This window comes from Mobula hypostoma, chromosome 13 (assembly GCF_963921235.1).
Source record: "Mobula hypostoma chromosome 13, sMobHyp1.1, whole genome shotgun sequence".
NCBI classification, from domain to species: Eukaryota; Metazoa; Chordata; class Chondrichthyes; order Myliobatiformes; family Myliobatidae; genus Mobula; species Mobula hypostoma.
The window spans coordinates 11,023,319-11,042,329 of NC_086109.1; the positions used below are offsets into that span (position 1 = coordinate 11,023,319).

The following is a 19,011-nucleotide window of genomic DNA, read 5'->3' on the forward strand; positions in this document are numbered from 1 at the left end:
GTGATTAGGCTAGATGGAATGGAACAGCAAATTTGAAGGACAGAATGGCCTAATTCTGCTCCTTTGTCTTATGGTCTGATATTTATTTATTTATTTATTGACTGATTGATTGATTGAGATACAGTGCAGAACAGCCTTTTCCAGCCCCTTGAGCCACACTACCCAGCAATCCCCTGATCTAACCCTGCTGATTGATTTCCCCTCTCAACCCCATTCTCCTGGCTTCTGTCTGTTCCCCTTGACTAATCATGAACCCATCAACCTTCAGTTTAAATCTCCCCAATGTCTTAGCCTCCACAGCCGTCTGTAGCAATGAATTCCACAGTATGACCATCCTTTAGCTGAAGAAATTCCTCCTCATCTCTGTTGTAAAGGAATGTCCGTCCTATTCTGAGGCTGTGCCCTCTGGTCCTAGACTCTCCCACTACTGGAAGCAACCTCTCCATGTCCACTATATCTACATCTTTAACTATATCCTGAAATAGTCACCCTTGCCCTCGCATATGAATTGACTGCTTCAGGCAAATTCTATGGGCGGGAGAGGACGGCATTTAGTCGCCCAACCCATTTCCACATACCGAGACTCCGGAACTGATGATAGCCCTACCTGTTGCACTCAGGCAGCAGAGCAGAAAATAATTTGCACCAGAGTTTCTGGGTGTATGGACTGCAGGGAAGATCTCTGCCGTGATTGCTTGAGGGACTCACCTGTGTGTACAACATAACCAGGTAATCCAGCCTTCCCGTTTATTGACGTCCTGAAGGCTCGATCACGCACGCGGGCTGCTGCTCGACTGCCGACCCTTGGGTGACCTGCTGAGAAAGTCGGGTTGCCTGACACCCAAGTGGTTGAATTGAGTGCCCGTCCTTTTTGAAAATGTGAAGTGCGATCTCGGGAGGCACGATCAGAGTATAATGGTGCTGTGGTCAGAGCTGACACTCAGCTTCAGCAAGCTGGACTGGCTGCTGAGTCCGGGTGCTGCCTGTGTAGAGTTTGCATGCTCTCTCTATGAAGTGGGGTGTTCTCTTCCCCCCCCCCCCACCGCAACACAACCCCAGAACATACGAGTTGGCCACTGAACTGGGCCGAGTGTGTAGGTGAAAGGTTAAATCTGAGGGTGATGGACAGGAATGTGGGAGAATAACCAGGCAAACATGATGAGTGTAGATCAGCGGTCCCCAACCACCGGGCTGCGAGGAAACGATATGAGTCAGCTGCACCTTTCCTCATTCCCTGTCACGCACTGTTGAACTTGAACATAGAGTTGCCAACTGTCCCGTATTTGCCAGGACATCCCGTATATTGGGCTAATTGGTTTGTCCTATACGGGACCGCCCTTGTCCCATATTTCCCCTGCTAAGGTAGAGCGTTCCTCTGAAACTGTTTGTGCCGAACTGGCGTGAAGCGAAGAAGCAATTACTATTAATTTATATGGGAAAAATTTCTGAGCTTTCCCAGACCCAAAAAAAACCTAACAAATCATACCAAATTACACATAAAACCGAAAATAAGTAACACTAACATATAGTAAAAGCAGGAATGATATGATAAATACATGGCCTATATAAAGTAGAAATAATGTATGTGCAGTATAGCCAGGAAGATGAAGACAAAACCGATTTGTGGGGGAAAAGATTGGCACGTACGCACGTGCGCGCGTCACGCATGCGCACACAGGTGCCTACACAAGGCTTCATGGTCATGGTAGTTTTTCCTGGGGTAAAGTGTCTCGGGATTTGACTGCTACTTTTGTCCCTTATTTGGGAGTGAGAAAGTTGGCAACCCTAACTGTAAAAGACATGTTGAAGTGAGTTTAACCCGACTTGAACAACCCTCGCGCGCCCCCCCCCCCCCCATTGGGCTGGTCTGCAAGAATACTGTCAATATTAAACCGGTCCGCAGTGCAAAAAAGGTTGGGGACCCCTGGTGTAGATGGTCATAATGGACGTGGTGGGGAGAAGGACCTGTTTTTGTGCTGTACAGCTCTGGGATTAGTTCGTGTCGTGGAAATCAGAAAGACAGATGCTAGAAATCTGAAATAAAAACAGGAGCTGCTGGAAACCCTTAGGTTGTAACAGTGGTGGCTGCCATGCTGGGTTTGAACTGGGGTTGTTAAGGTGAAGTTTCATATCTTTGAGCAGTCAACTACCAGGAGAGACTTGGACCAGGTGGGCCCCAAGTGCAGGAGAGACCAGAGGCAAGGATGGCATTGAACAAAGCATCTCTACTTCTGGATTGTTTAGTAGAGACCACAGGCTAGTACTCAAGAATCACTACACACAGAAACTTAAATGGACAAACAAAACAAAGCTCAGCTGCACTGATAACTAAACTAAATCGCGAATGAAAATAACAAATAATCACGGGAAGAGGGGCGTCAGAGCCTGGAGAGCTCTGACGCCCCCAGGTGGTCAGACTGAGGTATGACATAGGCTGTCCTGATGAAGGGTAACTATTTCTCTTTCCACAGATGCTGTCTGACCTGCTGAGTGTTTCTGCCATATTTTGTATTTACCTTAGTGTGTTTTAAACGGGTGCTTGATACTCAGCAGGGACTTAGTGGGTTGAAGGGTCTGTTCCTGAACTGGATGACTTTATGATTCCCACTCTGTCTTGCCCAGGGACCAAGATTCACTTTCTTTCCCACCTCCTTCCATCTAGGACAATTACACTTTAATACCAATGACATTAAGGCACAGTTTAGACCTAAAATTAAAGCGTTAAATGTAAGAAATACTCATTAAGTGGCCACCTTCTGTAAGAGAGGGAAATATCAGTGGTTGGTTATTGGAACTGCTAATACGTAGACATGGTGATGATCAAAGGAGACACAGGTGGTGGAGTCTAAAGTGAGAAAAAACTGCTGGAGGATCACGGCAGGTCGAGCAGCATCTGTTGAGGCAAAAGGCCAGTCAGTGTTTCAGTTCAAGAACCTGCAACAGAATTGAGATGTAGAGGGAAGATGGCCAGTATGTCATTATGAGGGGGAATGGTGAGATAGAGGCAGGTAGGCATCAGGTACAGCCAAGTCATGGGGGAGATGATGGAAGGCAGGAAAGGACAGGGGTAGAAACGGCGACTGGTTGGTAGAAGCAGATAAGGGAGGAGTGTTGGGCAGGTGGAGCCAGGGAGGGGCTGCAGAGGCGATAGGGAAGGTGCACAAAAGGAGAAGAACCCCAGGTGGATTGGTGTGTGGTTGATGGTCCAGTTGAACCAGGTAAGGGAGGGCTACAAGTCTCGGTAAAATTCCATCCCTCCCCCACCCCTCAGTCGTTACCCATCGCCCCCATCTCACTCTCCCTCTCACTTCCACAGACTCGCAAAACACACACTCAACACTTCAGGAACAGCTTCTTCCTGTCTGTCATCAGATTTCTGAATTGCACTGGGAATCATTATTCTGCTCTCTTTTTGTACTACTTAGAGTATTATGGTAACATAATCATTTTTATACCTATTGCACCGTAGTAGTAGTAGTGCAATCACTCAAGCCAAGTGTGATGTTCTCCTAAGGGGTTGTTAGTGGATTTCCATGATGGAGGACGCCTGTGTGTGTGACTGTTTGACGTGGGGAGGCTGACACACAGGCAGCCACCACACAGTCCTCGTCAGACTGGGGCCAGAGTCCAGTGGTAAGGAATTGCAAGATGATTGGGGTCTCTGGACTGCTGCAGTCTTCCTCCGCTTTCACTGCTGTTGTGATGTGTCATCACCTTCTGCCGGCTCCACTGTTGGAGGCCTTGGCTGGATGGCTGCTTGTCTGGAATCTTCCTCTTGGCCTTACCGCCGTGCGCGACCTACTCGGAGCTGAGGGTCAGGTGGCTCTCGATCTCTCCACCCCCCACAAGGTGACGGTCCTCGGAGAAGGTTGCAGTGCAAAGCCGCAGCAAGACGACAAATCTCACGACGTGCGTTAGTGATGACAGAGCCGATTCCTCCCCCCACACTCTCAGTCCTGCTGCAGAGTCCGAACCCGAAACGCCAGCCATCCCTTTGCCTCCGCAGTTGCTGTTTGACCTGCGGAGGTCGTCCAGCAGCTTTGGTATCTGATACTGATGAAATCACCCTGCCAAGTGTCTCTGTGCTCTGTACATTCCTCCAGCTAGTCTGTCAGTATTTCCATTACAAAAGTGCTTCCATTTGCCAGTGTGAAGTCACAGCATCACTGTCATTAATCGGCCTTAGTCATGGATTACCACACAAGGTTCACTTGTCTGTTCTCCTGATAGTTCCTTTAGAGCACATGTCCAATAAACTATCAGAGCGTTAGGCAGAGTCTGTGTTGCATTGAAATTTGGCTTGGTGAAGTTGTATTGATTTAATTTAACAATATCTGTAATCTTGTTGTACAGTAGAGGCCTTACAGCCCAGGATTTTGTACGTACTGCATAATCAATCTAATCCTTCCTTCCTACACAGCCCATAACTCTCGCAGTTTTTCTTACGCCCCTGTGCCTATCTTAGAGTGTCTAAAACGTACTTACTGTATCAGCTTCTACTGCCACCCCTGGCAGAGCATTCCAGCCATCAATCACTGTCCGTGTAAAATGCAGCCTTCTTCTGTCTTTTAATGGTGCTTGGTAGTCCAGTTTAAAGGTGCATGATTGCCACCAGCTGGACTGTGCATTCCTAATATCATCTTCCTAACGTAAGACTGAAAACGGCAGCAATGACCAGAGTGCTCTCTCCTCCTCTCCAGCCTATCGAGCTCCCAGACCGCGTTCCAATATGCAGCCTGCCTTTGCTTCCAAGATCATGGGGCACACCCGACTGTTACTCTCTAAAGCTAGCACCTGGACTCCAAATCCTTTTTGTGATTAAGAAAATGGTGGGGGTGGGGTGGGGGGAAAGGATGGGATTCGTCGGGCCAGCAATACTGCAGCTTTGATTGATCAGGGTAAAATGGCTGTCGCTGAAATAGAGAAGGCCGAGTCACTGGGTAGGTCATGCGTTGCAATTCGTAATCAAGATAATCCAAGTGAAGAGGTTAAACAATGTAGGGATAAGGCTGCAACTGAATATCCTGATGTGTTGGAAGCCAGCTGTAGCCAAAAACCAGCTGTAGTCATTCACTCTTACTCTGCCGCTCACTTTAAACAACACTTCACTCCCTCCTTTCTGCCCATTTCAAACCAGCCAGTTGCTGTATCTCTCTCTTCCTCTTGACCTTAAATCTGCTTCTCCACCACTGCATTCTCCTCCAACCATGTTAAATACCTTCCTCTGACATCCACTCACCTTAAACTGATGCCCACTGGTGTTGACCACTGCTGCCCTGGGAATGAGGCACTGGCTGTACACTGTGTCTGTGCCTCTCATAATCTTGTACATCTCCATTATGTTGCCTCTCACTCCCTTTCAATCCAAAGAGAAAAGCCGTATCTTGCTGAACCATTCCTCACAAGACGTGCTCTCTAATCCAGGCAAGTCTCCTCTGCACCCTCTCGAAAGCTTCCATATCCTTCCCCAAATGAGGCATTTTACCTTTCACCATGTCTCGGTTCAGAGGCATTTCACGTGTTTGACACAATTGCTTGAGATTCAAACAAACATTTGCAGTCAGTGCATGTCAAATCAGGGCAGGAATCTGTAAAAGTGCTGAGAATCCCTTTACTCCACAATGCCAACAATCCTCATGAAAGGTCTCGGCCTGAAATATCGACGGTTTACTCACCTCTGTCAATGTTGCTTGACTTCCTCCAGCATTTTGTGTGTGCGTGTTGTATCAGTGTTCCCTAAAACCAAACTAAACGAACTAGAGCAGGTACAAAACCAGAACACTGCAGATACCAGAAAGCAGAAATTAAAACAGAAAATATTAGAAAAACTTTGAATGTCTGGAGAGCCCGTTTTAGATCAATTACAGTATCTCAGCATTCTGAGAGATTGTAGATCATAATAGCAAGCCGTGAAGAGGTGGGATTCCACTTAAACAGCCGAAGTCTTGTTCCCAGGGTAGGGGAGTACAAACAAGAGGTCATAGGTTCAGAATCAGAATCAGATTTAATATCACTGGCAGATGTCATGAAATTTCTATGCAATAGCTGTACATTGCAATATAGAATGATAAAAACTGTGAATTATAATGTGTGTGTGTGTGTGTGTGTTTGTTTACTTATTTAAGTTAAATGGGTAGAGCAAAAAAAGAAAAAAAAAGTAGGGAGGTAGTGTTCACAGGTTCAATGTCCATTCAGAAATCTGATGACAGAGGGGAAGAAGCTGTTTCTGAATTGTTGAGTTTGTGCTTTCAGGCTTCTGTACCTCCTTCCTGGCGGTAGCAATGAGAAGAGGACATGCCCTGGGTGATGCCGCCATTTTGAGGCATCGCTCCTTTAAGATGCCCCAGATGCTGGGGAGGCTAGTGTCCATGATGGAGGTTTAAGGTGAGGGAGAAAAAGATTTGTAAGGGGCCTGGGGGCGGTGTTTTAACACAAAGGGTGGTGGGCATGTTGAATGAGCCTGCCAGAGGAAGTGGTTGAGGCTGGGACAACTGGACTTTTAGAAGACATTTGGGCAGATTCATGGATAGGAAAGATTTAGAGGGATATCGGCCAAACTTAGGCAAATGGAATTGGCTTAGTCAGGCATTTGGTCAGTACGGATCTGTTGGGCTGAAGGGCCTTATTCCATTCTGGATAGCCAAGCATAAGAAATGGGAGCAGAAGTAAGCCATCAACATTAAATCTTTTCCACCATTCAATAAGATCATGAGTGATCTGGCCGTTTAACTTCATGTGACCTGCCTCAGTGACCTCAATGTGAGAAAAGGTTCAGTTTCGCACTTGTTTCATATCTTAATTGCTTTCTCTTTGTTTTCCTTGCAGCTTTGTGATGGCGAGCTCCCGACATTAACCTCGCTGAGGCACGCAGTTGTGTTGCTTGGACTCGTGGTTTTGCTCCTGTTTCTAGCCTGAGCCCTGGAACCGGCCAGGAGCTGCGGAAGACAATGGTCTCGTTAAACCACAGTGAGCCACTGTGCATTAGCGACCTGCTGCCGGCATCGGGAGGCAGTGGTGGACTGGCCCCCGGCCAGCTAGGGGCTAGCCCGGCCCAGCCAGTGGAGGACAGCAGCAGCGAGGGCTGCAGCCCCCGGTCTTGCTCGAGCCCGGACTCACAGGATGGTAGCGCCAACACCAGCCTACTGGAGCGGTGTGGCGTGGTGGGGATGTTGATGTCGAACCTGGAGGGCCGGCAGAACCAAAGGGCAGGCACCCACCAATCCCCGGTGTTCGAGGCTGCGGTGACGGCGCCTGACTTCGTCCCGAGCTCCTCAGACAACTTCATCCCCACGCTGGAGGAGATCGAGGAGTTCCTGAAGGAGAAGATGGGGATGGTGAAGGAGGAACTCTCAGAGAGCGGGGCACCGACTTCGGAGGCAGAGATCAAGGTGGAGGTGAAGTCGGAGGCAGCTGTGGAATCCGGTGGACTTCTGGAGGGAGGGGGAGGTGGGTCAAGCCCGGGGGCGAGCAGCACGGCCACGATGGGCGGCGTTCCTGTCCTGCTGCAGCTCCAGCCCGCCCAGGCTCCAGCCGCGCAGTCCCTGACAAATGCCCCCAGGCTGGCGCAACTGATCGTCAACGTGCAAGGCCAGACCTTCGCCCTGGTGCCCCAGCTGGTGCCAGCCCCCGCCAGCAGCAGCGGCGGCCGCCAGTTCGTGAAGATCGCGCCGCTGCCCATCGCGGCAAGGTCTGTCACCGTCGGTGGGCTGGTCAGCGTGGTGGACGCCGGCCAGAAGCTGCAGAAGCCGCCGCCCTCAGCCGATGTCATCAGAGTCCACAAGTGCTCGTTCCCCGGCTGTAACAAGATGTACACTAAGAGCAGCCACCTAAAGGCACACTACCGACGGCACACCGGCGAGAAACCCTATTCCTGCACGTGGCCAGACTGTGACTGGCGGTAAGTCAACTAAACACACCCTCGCCTATCACCCGCCTGCTCCTGTCCCTCCAGCCCCTTTATTCTGATGTCTGCTCCTTCCCCTCCAGTCTTACATTCATCGAGTAGGATCACGTAGTACAGAAACAGGCCCTTCAGCCCAACTGATCCATGCTGACCTCCCTGATAGCCCCAGTTGTGGGACTAGCTAGTCCCAGTTGAACATTGTAAGCATGCTACTTTGAGGTCAGAATCTGTGGCGATACGTGCGAGCTTGCCCTAGCACACACTCGGGGTGTGTTGGGTTTTGATGTAAACAATGCATTTCACTGTATGTTTTGATGCAAAAGTGATAAATAATTTGAATTTTGAATCTTGACTTACCCGCGTTCGTCCCATTACCCTCCAAGCTCCTCTCCTCCTTGTACCTGTCCAAAAGTCTCTTAAATGTTCCATTTATACCCAGCTCACCTGCTCAGTCCAGGTGCTCACTACCCTCTGTGTAAAGAAGTTACCTCTCAAGTCTCTTTTAGACCTCTCCCTTCTTGTACCTGTGACCTGTGGTTTTGATCTTCCCAACTGTGGGGAAAGGAATATGACTGCCCACCTCATCCACGCCGCTCTTTGTTTTGTGCCCCAAGAAATGAAAATCCGGTATGTCCAACCCCTCTCTCAACTCAGACCCACTAGTCCAAATCACATTCTAGGTTGGAATAGTGAGGGAGCAGTCTCACCCAGCAATGGGCATTCGAAACGTAACCAGGTCAGAAACCACCTCCCAACCAGAAATCAGATGTATGTACTAACGGGTCCTCCACGTTAAAGGGTGAATTCCAACTACTTTAGTGGGGATGAGAAAGAGCAAATAAAATTCTCCGGGATAATGATGAAGTGCTTCATTTTATTGTTCATCGGAAATTACTGAGAAATGTACTAGAGCGTATTGAAAGATTTTGTTTGCATGCCACCCAGACAGATTACTCCATTCTTGGTACATGATGATGTGTTTCTGGTTTCTACTGCTCCTTTTTTTTAGTGTTATTTTGGGCATTTTTGATCGGGGCGGCCTGCAGCTAACAAACAATGCCGCACTAGATTCAACTGAATATACCGGGAATCTTTCAGTTTTGTGTTTTATATTCTATGTTTTTCACTCTTCTTTTGCTGTTTGCGCAATTATTTTTGCGCCTGGGGGATACATGATGTTTTTCTTTGAACGGGTTCCATGGTTTTCTTTAAAAATGCAAACACGAGGAAATCTGCAGGTGCTGGAAATTCAAGCAACAGACACAAAAAGTGCTGGTAAACACAGCAGGCCAGGCAGCATCTATAGGAAGAAGTACAGTCAGGACCCGTCGCGACCTGAAACGTCGACTGTACCTCTTCCTATAGATGCTGCCTGGCCTGCTGCGTTCACCAGCATTTTTTATGTGTGTTCCATGATTTTTTTTTTATTTTGTGACTGCCAGTGGGAAACCGATTCTCAAGGTTGTACACTGCATACGTACTTTGGTGATAAATGTATTTTGAACTTCGAGGTGATGCAAAAGAAAACTGAAGCTGAATGCAGAATGTCGTGTTCCGGTTACAGGGGAGAGGAAGTGCAGCTTAAAGTGGACAATAAGATGCAAGGGCTTCAACAAGGCAGATTTTGTATAAGAGATGCGGGGTAGAAGTTGTTCTTGAGCCTGGCTGGTACAAGTACGTGTTCTCAAGATTTTCTGTCTTCTGCCAAATAGGAAGGGGAGGGGAGAAAATGACCAGGGTGGGAGGGGTCTTTGAGTGTTTTGGCTGTTTTCACAAAGCAGCAGGATGTACAGACAGAGGCAATGAATGGGAGGCCGGTTTTTGTAAACACAACTCTCTGTGTTGTGGTGTCGAGCAGAGCAGTGGCCATACCAAGCTATGATGCATCTTAGACATAGAACATACAGCATAGTACAGGCCCTTCGGCCCACAATGTTGTGCCAACCTTAATACCTACTCTAAGATCAATCTAACCCTTCCCTCCCACAGAAACCTCCATTTTTCATTCATCCTTGTGTCTATTTGCCCTAATGCGTCTGCCTCTGAAAGTGTGTAACAAGCACTTACCACTTTAAAAAAAATACTTCCGACATCACCGCTATACTTTCCTCCAATTACCTTACAATTATGACCTTGGTGTAAGCTACCACCTGGATCCATGTGTCACGTATGGTTCAATAAGTCTGCTTCATATGTGAGTAGATCTCTTTTTCCCTTAGGCAGATATAGCTAATGTACGAGGAGCATTTGATGGCTCTCGGCCTGTACTCACTGGTGTTCAGAAGAACAAGGAGGGAACCTCATTGAAACCTGTCGAATATTGAACGGCCTAGATAGAGTGGACTTGGAGAGGATGTCTCCTATAGTGGGAGAATCTAGGGTACAGAGGGCACAGCCTCAGAAAAGAAGAGCATCGCTTTAGAACAGAGATGGGAGAGGGATTTCTTCAGCCCAAGAGTGGTGAATCTGTGGAATTCATTGCCACAGACGGCTGTGGAGGCCAAGTCGGGTATATCTGAAGTGGAGGTTGATGGGTTCTTGATTAGGGTGTCAAAGGTTATGGGGAGAAGGTGGGAGAATGGGGTTGAGAGGGAAAATAGGTTAGCCATTATGGAATGGTGGACAATATTAGATGGATCAAATGGCCTAATTCTGCTCTTATGTCTATGGTCTTACATGTGAGCTGCTGTTGATTTTTGTTTTGTTATGGTGTTCCCTGACGATGCCTGTGCTCATTTATACCTTTGTGCAATTTTCCAGATTTTCCCGATCAGACGAGTTGTCCAGGCACCTCCGCTCCCACTCAGGAGTGAAGCCGTACCAGTGTATCATCTGTGATAAGAAATTCGCACGCAGTGACCACTTATCCAAGCATGTGAAAGTGCACCGAGGACTGAGAAACAGCAGAATAACCCGGACAGCCAGTTAACGTTTGGCTCTCCTCCCACTTTGTCAGGGGATACACACAAGGGCCATTTCACTTGTGTATGCAATGTACAGAGGACATGGAAATGCATTAATGTGCGTGTGTAACTTAGGATCTCAGTGAGAGAGGGCTTTAGAGGTTCTTACTTTACAAAGTTATTTCTATAGAAGTGAAACTCATTTATCACTTAACGTCTCCTTTATTCTGCTCCTCGTTGTATATTTGCAGAAACGTAGGTCAATCCAATATAGACTCCCAGCAGATTTTTGTGCTTCTGATGATATCAGTCAATAGGAAATAATATCAGGAACTCCCTGGAAAAACGGAACACAATGCAGCTTTAAAAAAGAATCATTTTTACATAGTGAATTTTCCGATCTGGAATTGGCCGTCAAGAGGATACATGCTCAATATTGACTTTCCGAGAGAAACAAGATAAAGGGCAGGCACGGTGATGGAAGAGCAGGGAATGGAAACGGGTTTATTGCACTTTCAAGACTTGGGTACAAGTACGATGATCAAATGGCAGCTTCGTGTCTTACAGTGGTCATGGTGGATTACTACAGATAATGGCAGAAGTACTCAGGTTTTCAGGCAGTTTTCTGTATGTGGAGAGAGGGAGAAACAGAGTCAGTGTTTTATTTCAATGGCCCTTGATCAGAACTGAGAAAGATTGAACATCTGTAAGTTGCAGAAGAGGGTGGGGAGATGAAAGAGCGGTAGGTACCAAAGGAGGGAAGGTGGTGCAGGTTTCGTAATCTGTGCGGAGGAGGAGTAAACAAAGGACAAAGATGAGAGGGAAGTGTGAGAGCATTGTTTAAACCCTAAATCTCAAACACTGCAGATGCTGAAAGTTTTGTGCTTTTCAGTGAAAGGTTATTTGTTTTACTTCCAAACAAGCATCCCATCAGCCTGGAGTTTAAATCCCAGCAAATAAGACATTTTGTAAAGAAATCAAGTTGGCTATGATCTTCTTATAAGCTACAACATGATCAGCTTGTTATTCAAACTTCAGTTAACATAGTTAACTCCGTGCTCTTTAATGTACCATTCTATAACTATTATTTATAAAAATGTCAATCTCAGGGCAATTAGGTGTAAGCTTGCCAATATAACGAACACTTGCCAACCCATATCCAGAGAACATTTTAATGAAAACTTCTGCAGGGTATGATTTCATCTGCAAAAGAGGGCATGAGGTTCCATCTCCAATAAGTGCCCATGCTGCACGTATGTAGCAGGTATCCCACCCATTGTTCAGAATGTCTCTGAGGTTCTAGATTGGGAAATGTGGCAAAAGTTGTGCATTCCCTTTGCTGAGAGATGTCTGTCAGCCCAACACTAGTGATGACAAATCCATGGTCCAGTCTAGTCCTGCACACTACATCCTGGCTCCAGTGTTTAATTCCTCAAACTCCTTCCTTGCAGCACTTTAAACATCTCCCAGTCTGGGTCTGGGCACTTGGTTACATTTTAAGTAACTTTTAGAATAATTATAGCCCTTATGTAAAATTATTCCAAACACCTAGTACTCTTGAGTAGAAATAAAAATCCTAACATCATTTTACACTTACTTTTCATGAATATTATTTGACAACTTGGCCATATTGTGGGGTGGCACGGTATTGTGGTTTGCACAGCCCTTTACAATTCCCGTCGCTGACTGTAAGGAGTTTGTACGTTCTCCCCGTGACTGTCTAGGTTTCCTGTGGGTGCTAACGGTTTCCTTCCACAGTCTAAAGACATACTAGTCGGTAGGTTTATTGGTTGTTGTAAATTGTCCCGTGATTAGGCTCAGATTAAATCAGGAAATTGCTAGGTGGCGCAGCTCGAAGGGTTGGAAGGGCCTATTTTGTGCTATATTTCAATAAGTAGGTAAAAATACCTTTCAAAGCAGAAATCTGGATCTCCATTAATAGGTAAAACTTTGAACACAAAATACTCTGCAGATGCTGGGGTCAGAGCAACACTCACAACACGCTGGAGGAACTCAGCAGGTCGGGCAGCATCCGTGGAAAAGATCGGTCGATGTTTCGGGCCGGAACCCAGAGGGCAGCATCCGTGGAAACGTCGACCGATCTTTTCCACGGATGCTGAGTTCCTCCAGCGTGTTGTGAGTGTTGCCATAGGTAAAACTTTTGCAGCCAAAATGTCAAAAACCGTTTATTTACTCTCATTCCCAAGCACGTCACTTTAATGTACAGCTTTACTTGGAAAAGTTTCTCAAAGTTTCTACCTAAAAAGTAATTATGTGTTCATTGGCAGTGCTTACATACTGAGTTCACAGGCTGGGAATTTAGCTTTTTTTACATTACACTTTTCTTTTGGAATTCTAATTACCCAGAATCTTAAAATTTTGCCTTGTGCAGTTTCTGAGGATATACAGACAGGAGAAGGTAGATCCACACTGAAACTTAGATTTACTCTTCTCATTCTTTCAACATCTCTTCATTCCCTTGCCTAGCAATCATTATCACCCTCACTCTTGGTCTTTTAAAGGACGGTTCTCAAGATGTATGTGAGAGAAATGGTTCCACAACCCTTTGTGTTAAATTTTCCCCAATCCCAGTCCTGAACATCTTAGTCCTAACTTTGAGATGATGGTGCTTTAGGCCTGATTTCTGCAATAGAAGTCAGGGCTAAAGCATCATTACCATTGGACAACAATTGTTTTCCAAAAATGTGCTTCCTCAGAAATTATTTTTTGTTTATGATAGACTGCTTGAAGCTGAACACAAACATAATTTCTGATTATTTGTATGACATAGGAAGTTGGAGAAACAAGAAATTTGCTTGTATTGAATAAAATGGGTATAATTTCATAATGGTGCTGATGCTTTGCAATAGTTCAACTACATTAAATATGGTTTATTCATGATTTTAATTTGTAGTCAACATCCGAGGCTTCGCACTTAAGTACTCAACAATAATCAACCAGCATTGATGGATTTCAGTTGCGCTGATACCGTTTCTCCATGACCACTATGTCCTGGTGAAATCTTCACCATGCTCATCACTGACAGTGTCAAGATTTGCAGAGAAGTTTAAATGGGAATGCAGAAAATGAATCTTTAATGACATGTTGCACTTCATGGTTTTGTATGCTTGAAGCATAATGTCAACCAGCTGCATGTCACTCCCGAAACGTTGACTGTACACTTTTCCTAGATGCTGTCTGGCCTGTTGAGTTCATCCGGTATTTTGTGTTTGTTGCACATAGTTTGGTGCTCTGTAGTTGCCAAGAAATTTTTCAACAGCATCCTTGAACGCCTTCCATATGATTTTTTTTTCCCGGTCCCACTAGAAGTTCTTCGAAATGCCTGTTGTTGATGACCTGTTTGATTTGTGTACCAACTAAAATGCCTTCCTTAATATTGGCATCAATTATTCTGATTTGAGTTACAAATCAAAATAACAAATATAGATGATTACAAATAAAAATACTGCATGATAGGGAAATGTCATGGTGATTTCCATGATTAGCACCCCAAAATCTGTAAGATACACCCAAAAGTATTCAGGAAGCAAAATCTTTATTATCCAGAGTTATCTTAAACCATTCAAAACGGTGGATCATAGAAATAGTACTTGGAGCACTGTAAACACGTAAAAAAAAACAAGAATTTATGGTTTTATGGTGTTCTGCTTCTTGACAGCTTCAAGTCTGGTGTTGTCCTAGGTCACTCCTTTGCTTAAAATCCTTAGCAATATTTTATATTACAGGCAGACCTCAGAGAAAGCATTTACAGAGCTGATTTATGATAGAACATAGAACAGTACACCACAGGAACAGGACCTTTGGCTGCAATGTTGTGCCAAACTAATTGAACTGGTAATTAAAATGCCTGACTAAACCAATCCTTTCCGTCTGCAGAGTATCCATATCCCATCATTCTCTGCACATTCACATGCCTACGTAAGAGACTCTTCAAAACCTCTAGTGTATTTGCCTCCACTACCACCCCTGGCAATGCATTCCAGGCACTCTCTGTGTAAAATAACAACCACGCGAAATTCTGCAGATGCTGGAAATCTAAAACAACATACACAAGATGCTGGAGCAACTCACGAGAAATTCCTGCATTCCTCCAGCAATAACGTGCCCTTCTCACCTTAAATGCTTGCCCCCTGGCATTATGTAGGTTTTCTACTTTGTCCTTCTATAGGAATGCAAAGGGAATTAAATAAATATGAAGAAAACAGTATAATGTGTATGAATTGAAATTGCAGCTCTTGCCAAGTTAGATAGTGTCATGGAAAGAGAGAATTATACTTTGAAGTTCAGATTTACTTTGCTGAAGGATTTCTTATTTGGAGGCCAGGTATTGGAAGGGAGAAACCAGACTGTTTGCTGCTGATATCTATACAAGAGAGCCCAAGTTGTAAAGAATGAGTTAACAAGGTAACCAAAGTCTTTGGTTTGTCACATTCAGCTGATCTTCAGTGTCTACACAAGAAGTACATAGAACGAGAGGTTGCTTAGTGTCTGTAGTGACCTATCGGTGAGAAACCTAGGAAGATGAGTTGGGGAAATTAACGAAAGGATTTGGTTTAAAATTTATCAGGCCACTATTGGGCCAAAGTAAACCCATTGTGGGCTAAGCTGTGATTGGAGGTCCTGTGAAGTTCTTTGGCAGGTTTTATGATCAGTCAAGGTGTTTTTTGTAAGTTCATGAAATATTCAACAAAAAAGCAACACTTTTAGAAGCTACCATGAATCCCACCCCCCACCTCAAATTTTAACATGGACCCCATTGGCTTCAAATCCATTTTCCAGTAGTGGGAAATTCAGAGCTATTGAGGAGATCTGAGTTGAAAGTGTGTTGTAGAGATGAGCCTTTCCGTTGTTCATAATGGAGAACTGCAGATCTTCCAAATGAAGGAATGTTTCTCCAGTGTCCTGCTTCCAATTCGTGGTTATTAAACATCTTGTGTAAGTTGGTCCCGAGGCCAAAAAGTTCAAGATAAAGGTTGAAATTACAAAGAGCCAGTGCAGACAGATGCTTAGATCGGTGTTAGGAAACTGGCTACTTAGTGTTGCAAAAGTGGACTAAACTTAAAATTTACTTTTGCATTTTACACCACTGGTTATCTGAGTTCCATTTTTGGTCATCGATTGTGGAACAGAAGTATTGAATGTACAGATATTCCCTCAATATATGAATTCAATCTAAACGTTCATCGTTAAAGACATCATAAGATGAAAGAGCATGTTTTCAACTTTGTAACATTAAAGGAAATAATGTTACACAGAAGACATGTCTATTAAGTTATATGAAGGGGGCTGGTGTAGTTCCTTGTTTAAAATTTTCACCTGCAAAGGTAATGACTGCCAGAAATTACTTTTTGAGCTCTGATTGGCTCTCGGTAATGAGATGGCCAGAAGGATCTTTATCTTTTCTGAGTTCTACTTCTTTTGAAAGGGCTTCTTAAAAGCCATTGACTTGGTTCCTAAACGCTTGGCCCTGTGTACAGTACAGAGGCTAAGTGCACTTAACACAAACTTCTTTCCATTAACCACTCTGGCATCATGATTTTGGGAATGAGGAGAACTAATACTGTTACATTGTGTTCCTGTGTGGTTTTTACTTTGATAGAATGATGTTGCTACCCTTTTCAAACTGAGTCCTGAATTGATAAGACACCCACTTAGTGATAGCACTTAGCACTCATTTGAATGTTGGAACTTCTGAATTTATATTCGGCAAGCAATGCGCATTTTAGTTCAGTGACAGTAATTAATGTAAGCCAAACTCTGTATCATATCAAAATAAGTGTGCATTTAAAAACTGTGAGTACAAATCTCACCCAATGTGACCATATATGCCATTGCGTTTCTCATAGGAAAAGGTTTGTGAGGATGAGTGGTATTTATTCCTTATATCTAATTGTCAAACAATTCAGTTTACAGTTCACAACAGAGTGAGTCTGGAGGTGCATTTTACCCAAGGACCATGTGAGAGTATGAGGTTGGTCTCACCAACTAGCCTAACATTTGCACGTTAAAGTGGTGCTGTGAGAGGGGCCCCTGTCGTTTAACCTCTGGAGCGAGGCATTGTAATTCCAGTATATGTAATGATTTACATATCATGTCCTTCAGAAGCACACGTGAGGACTGTGTTACGCCTGCCAGTGTAACTCTATGTTCAATTGTAGGAGTTCAGGGCAATTAAATGGTCTTGTACAATCATTTCCATATTTAAGCTGGAGTTGGGCTACATTCTTGCTTTGTCTGTGAAGTTGCTGGACTCTGGCTCCCATTGGACCTAACTCTGCAAAGTGAATACCAAAGAATGCATTAATAAGTTGTGAGCTGCCAAGTCACGTATAGACGGGAGATCTCAGGCCTCCACTGGTTAAAGAGCTTCAAGTATATCTAGCACCTTTGACAAATGTGTGTTTAAAAAAAAATCTATTTTTTGTTACACTTTCCAATATACCATTTCTATAAGCTCCTTGATGTTTTCAGCACTACAAGATCCACTGAATAGATTTCATATTTTTTTTATTTAATTAAGTCACTCCAGCACCCATCGAATCCTCAGGTCAGAAACTTGAAGTAGAGTTTTATCAGCTTCCAGTACTCAAGTCTATGATTTATTTACTGGAGAACCATTCTGTCATCTGGTGCAAGAGGTTATCTGTTTTGTGAGCTTGGCAGTGTGGGAATTATGGACACCTTGAAGTGAACCTCCAAGGTTCCCTCAAAGTTGAAAATTTTGATAGTAGAAATAAGCTCAAAACAGGGAAGGTCAACAGAAAAAAAAACTTTCAATCATCTCACATTGTTTTCTTCAGTCTTGAAATGTTAACTGTTGCATTTAAAGCAAGTTACAGAATTTGGATATTTGAGTTGTCTTATTCTATTCAGACACCCAAATAATGATTAAATATATTGCCAATGACTTTAACACAACAGCATATTCATAAATTTATTGTATATTGATGAATGTATGATTTATATTTGGGATCTGGGCATTACTGCCAAGGCTACCATTTGCCGTCCATCAATTGGCACTTGAAAATGGTGGTGAGCAAGAGGCTTGCCTGGCCATTAAAAGTTAACCACATCGGGATGGTCGGATGTGGGTTTTTAATGACAATCTGGTAGTTTTGTAGCCATCATTGCCAACGGTACTTGTTATTGTCCAGAATCCAAATTCCACAAATACAGTGGTGGGATTTGAACTCTGGTCCGTGGAGTATAGGTCCAGATCTCTGATCATTAGGCAATAATCTAAATGTTAGACCAACCCTGTTCTACTTAAATCTGATATGTACAGTACTGTGCAACAGTCTTCTGCACATATATATGGCTAGGGTACTTAAGACTTTTGCACGGTACTCTAGTATAATTTTCTGTGTTGCATTGTACTGATGTCGCAACAAAAAAAAAATCATGACATATGTCAGTGATGACAAACCTGAGTCTGATACTGGTCTCTGTTGTGGACTGAGAGTGGGAAGGGGACCAGGAGAGGGGATTCGTGGATGGGAAAAGGGGAAGAGAGCGGGAAGCACCAGAGAGACATTCTGTAATGATCAATAAACCAATTGTTTGGAATCAAATTACCTTGCCTGGTGTCTCAGGGCTGGGTGTGTCTGCACACTCACAACCACCCCCACCCCACCCCACCGGCACTTCCTCCATGCCACCTGTCCCACACCCTTCCTACAGAGCTGCACCCTCACCATTCCTAACATCCTTTGCTCCAGCCAGATTTACAAACTTGCTCTCTGCTCCACATTGACAAATACAGTAATGTGCAAAGGTCTTAGCACCCGAGCTATAAACGTATACTGTACAGTGCCTAAGACATTCGCACAGAACTGTAAATGCAACTGGTTGGTTGTGGTCAACCATAGAAATGCTAGCCTACAATAAATCAAGAAGTGGCAATGCAAGTGACTGTTTTGGTTTTCCAGCTCATCACACAAAAACTCTGGTTTTGAAGTGTCAACATTTCCCTACACGGACAATACATGGGCGTAGGTAAATGTGAGAATTCACTCTCTCCTGTGTAGACTGAACAGTTTTGCAACCTCTAGACCTCACTTAGACTTTTGCCAGAAGATGCATGAAACACGCTCAAGAAATATGCATGTGGTGCATTCAGGAGTATGTGTGTGGTATACTTGTGTGGAATATAGATGTACCACTTTAAGCAGGAGCATGCATGCG

General features: G+C 44.5%; 1 protein-coding gene across 2 annotated transcripts in view; it reads left to right on the forward strand.

Moving 5' to 3' along the window:
* The window catches only part of LOC134355424 (Krueppel-like factor 15), a 32,621-nt gene extending 13,749 nt beyond the window's left edge, over positions 1-18,872 (forward strand). The window contains exons 1-3 of one of the 2 annotated variants that reach the window (XM_063065285.1): positions 6,332-6,384; positions 6,826-7,897; positions 10,664-18,872. In XM_063065285.1, coding sequence (XP_062921355.1) covers positions 6,948-7,897; positions 10,664-10,832 — 1,119 coding nt within the window. In that variant the 5' untranslated portion in view covers positions 6,332-6,384; positions 6,826-6,947 and the 3' untranslated portion in view covers positions 10,833-18,872. Of the gene's footprint in view, positions 1-6,331; positions 6,385-6,825; positions 7,898-10,663 lie in introns of those variants that run through there. The other variant, XM_063065284.1, reaches the window with a different exon arrangement.
* Positions 18,873-19,011: the final 139 nt, after the last annotated feature.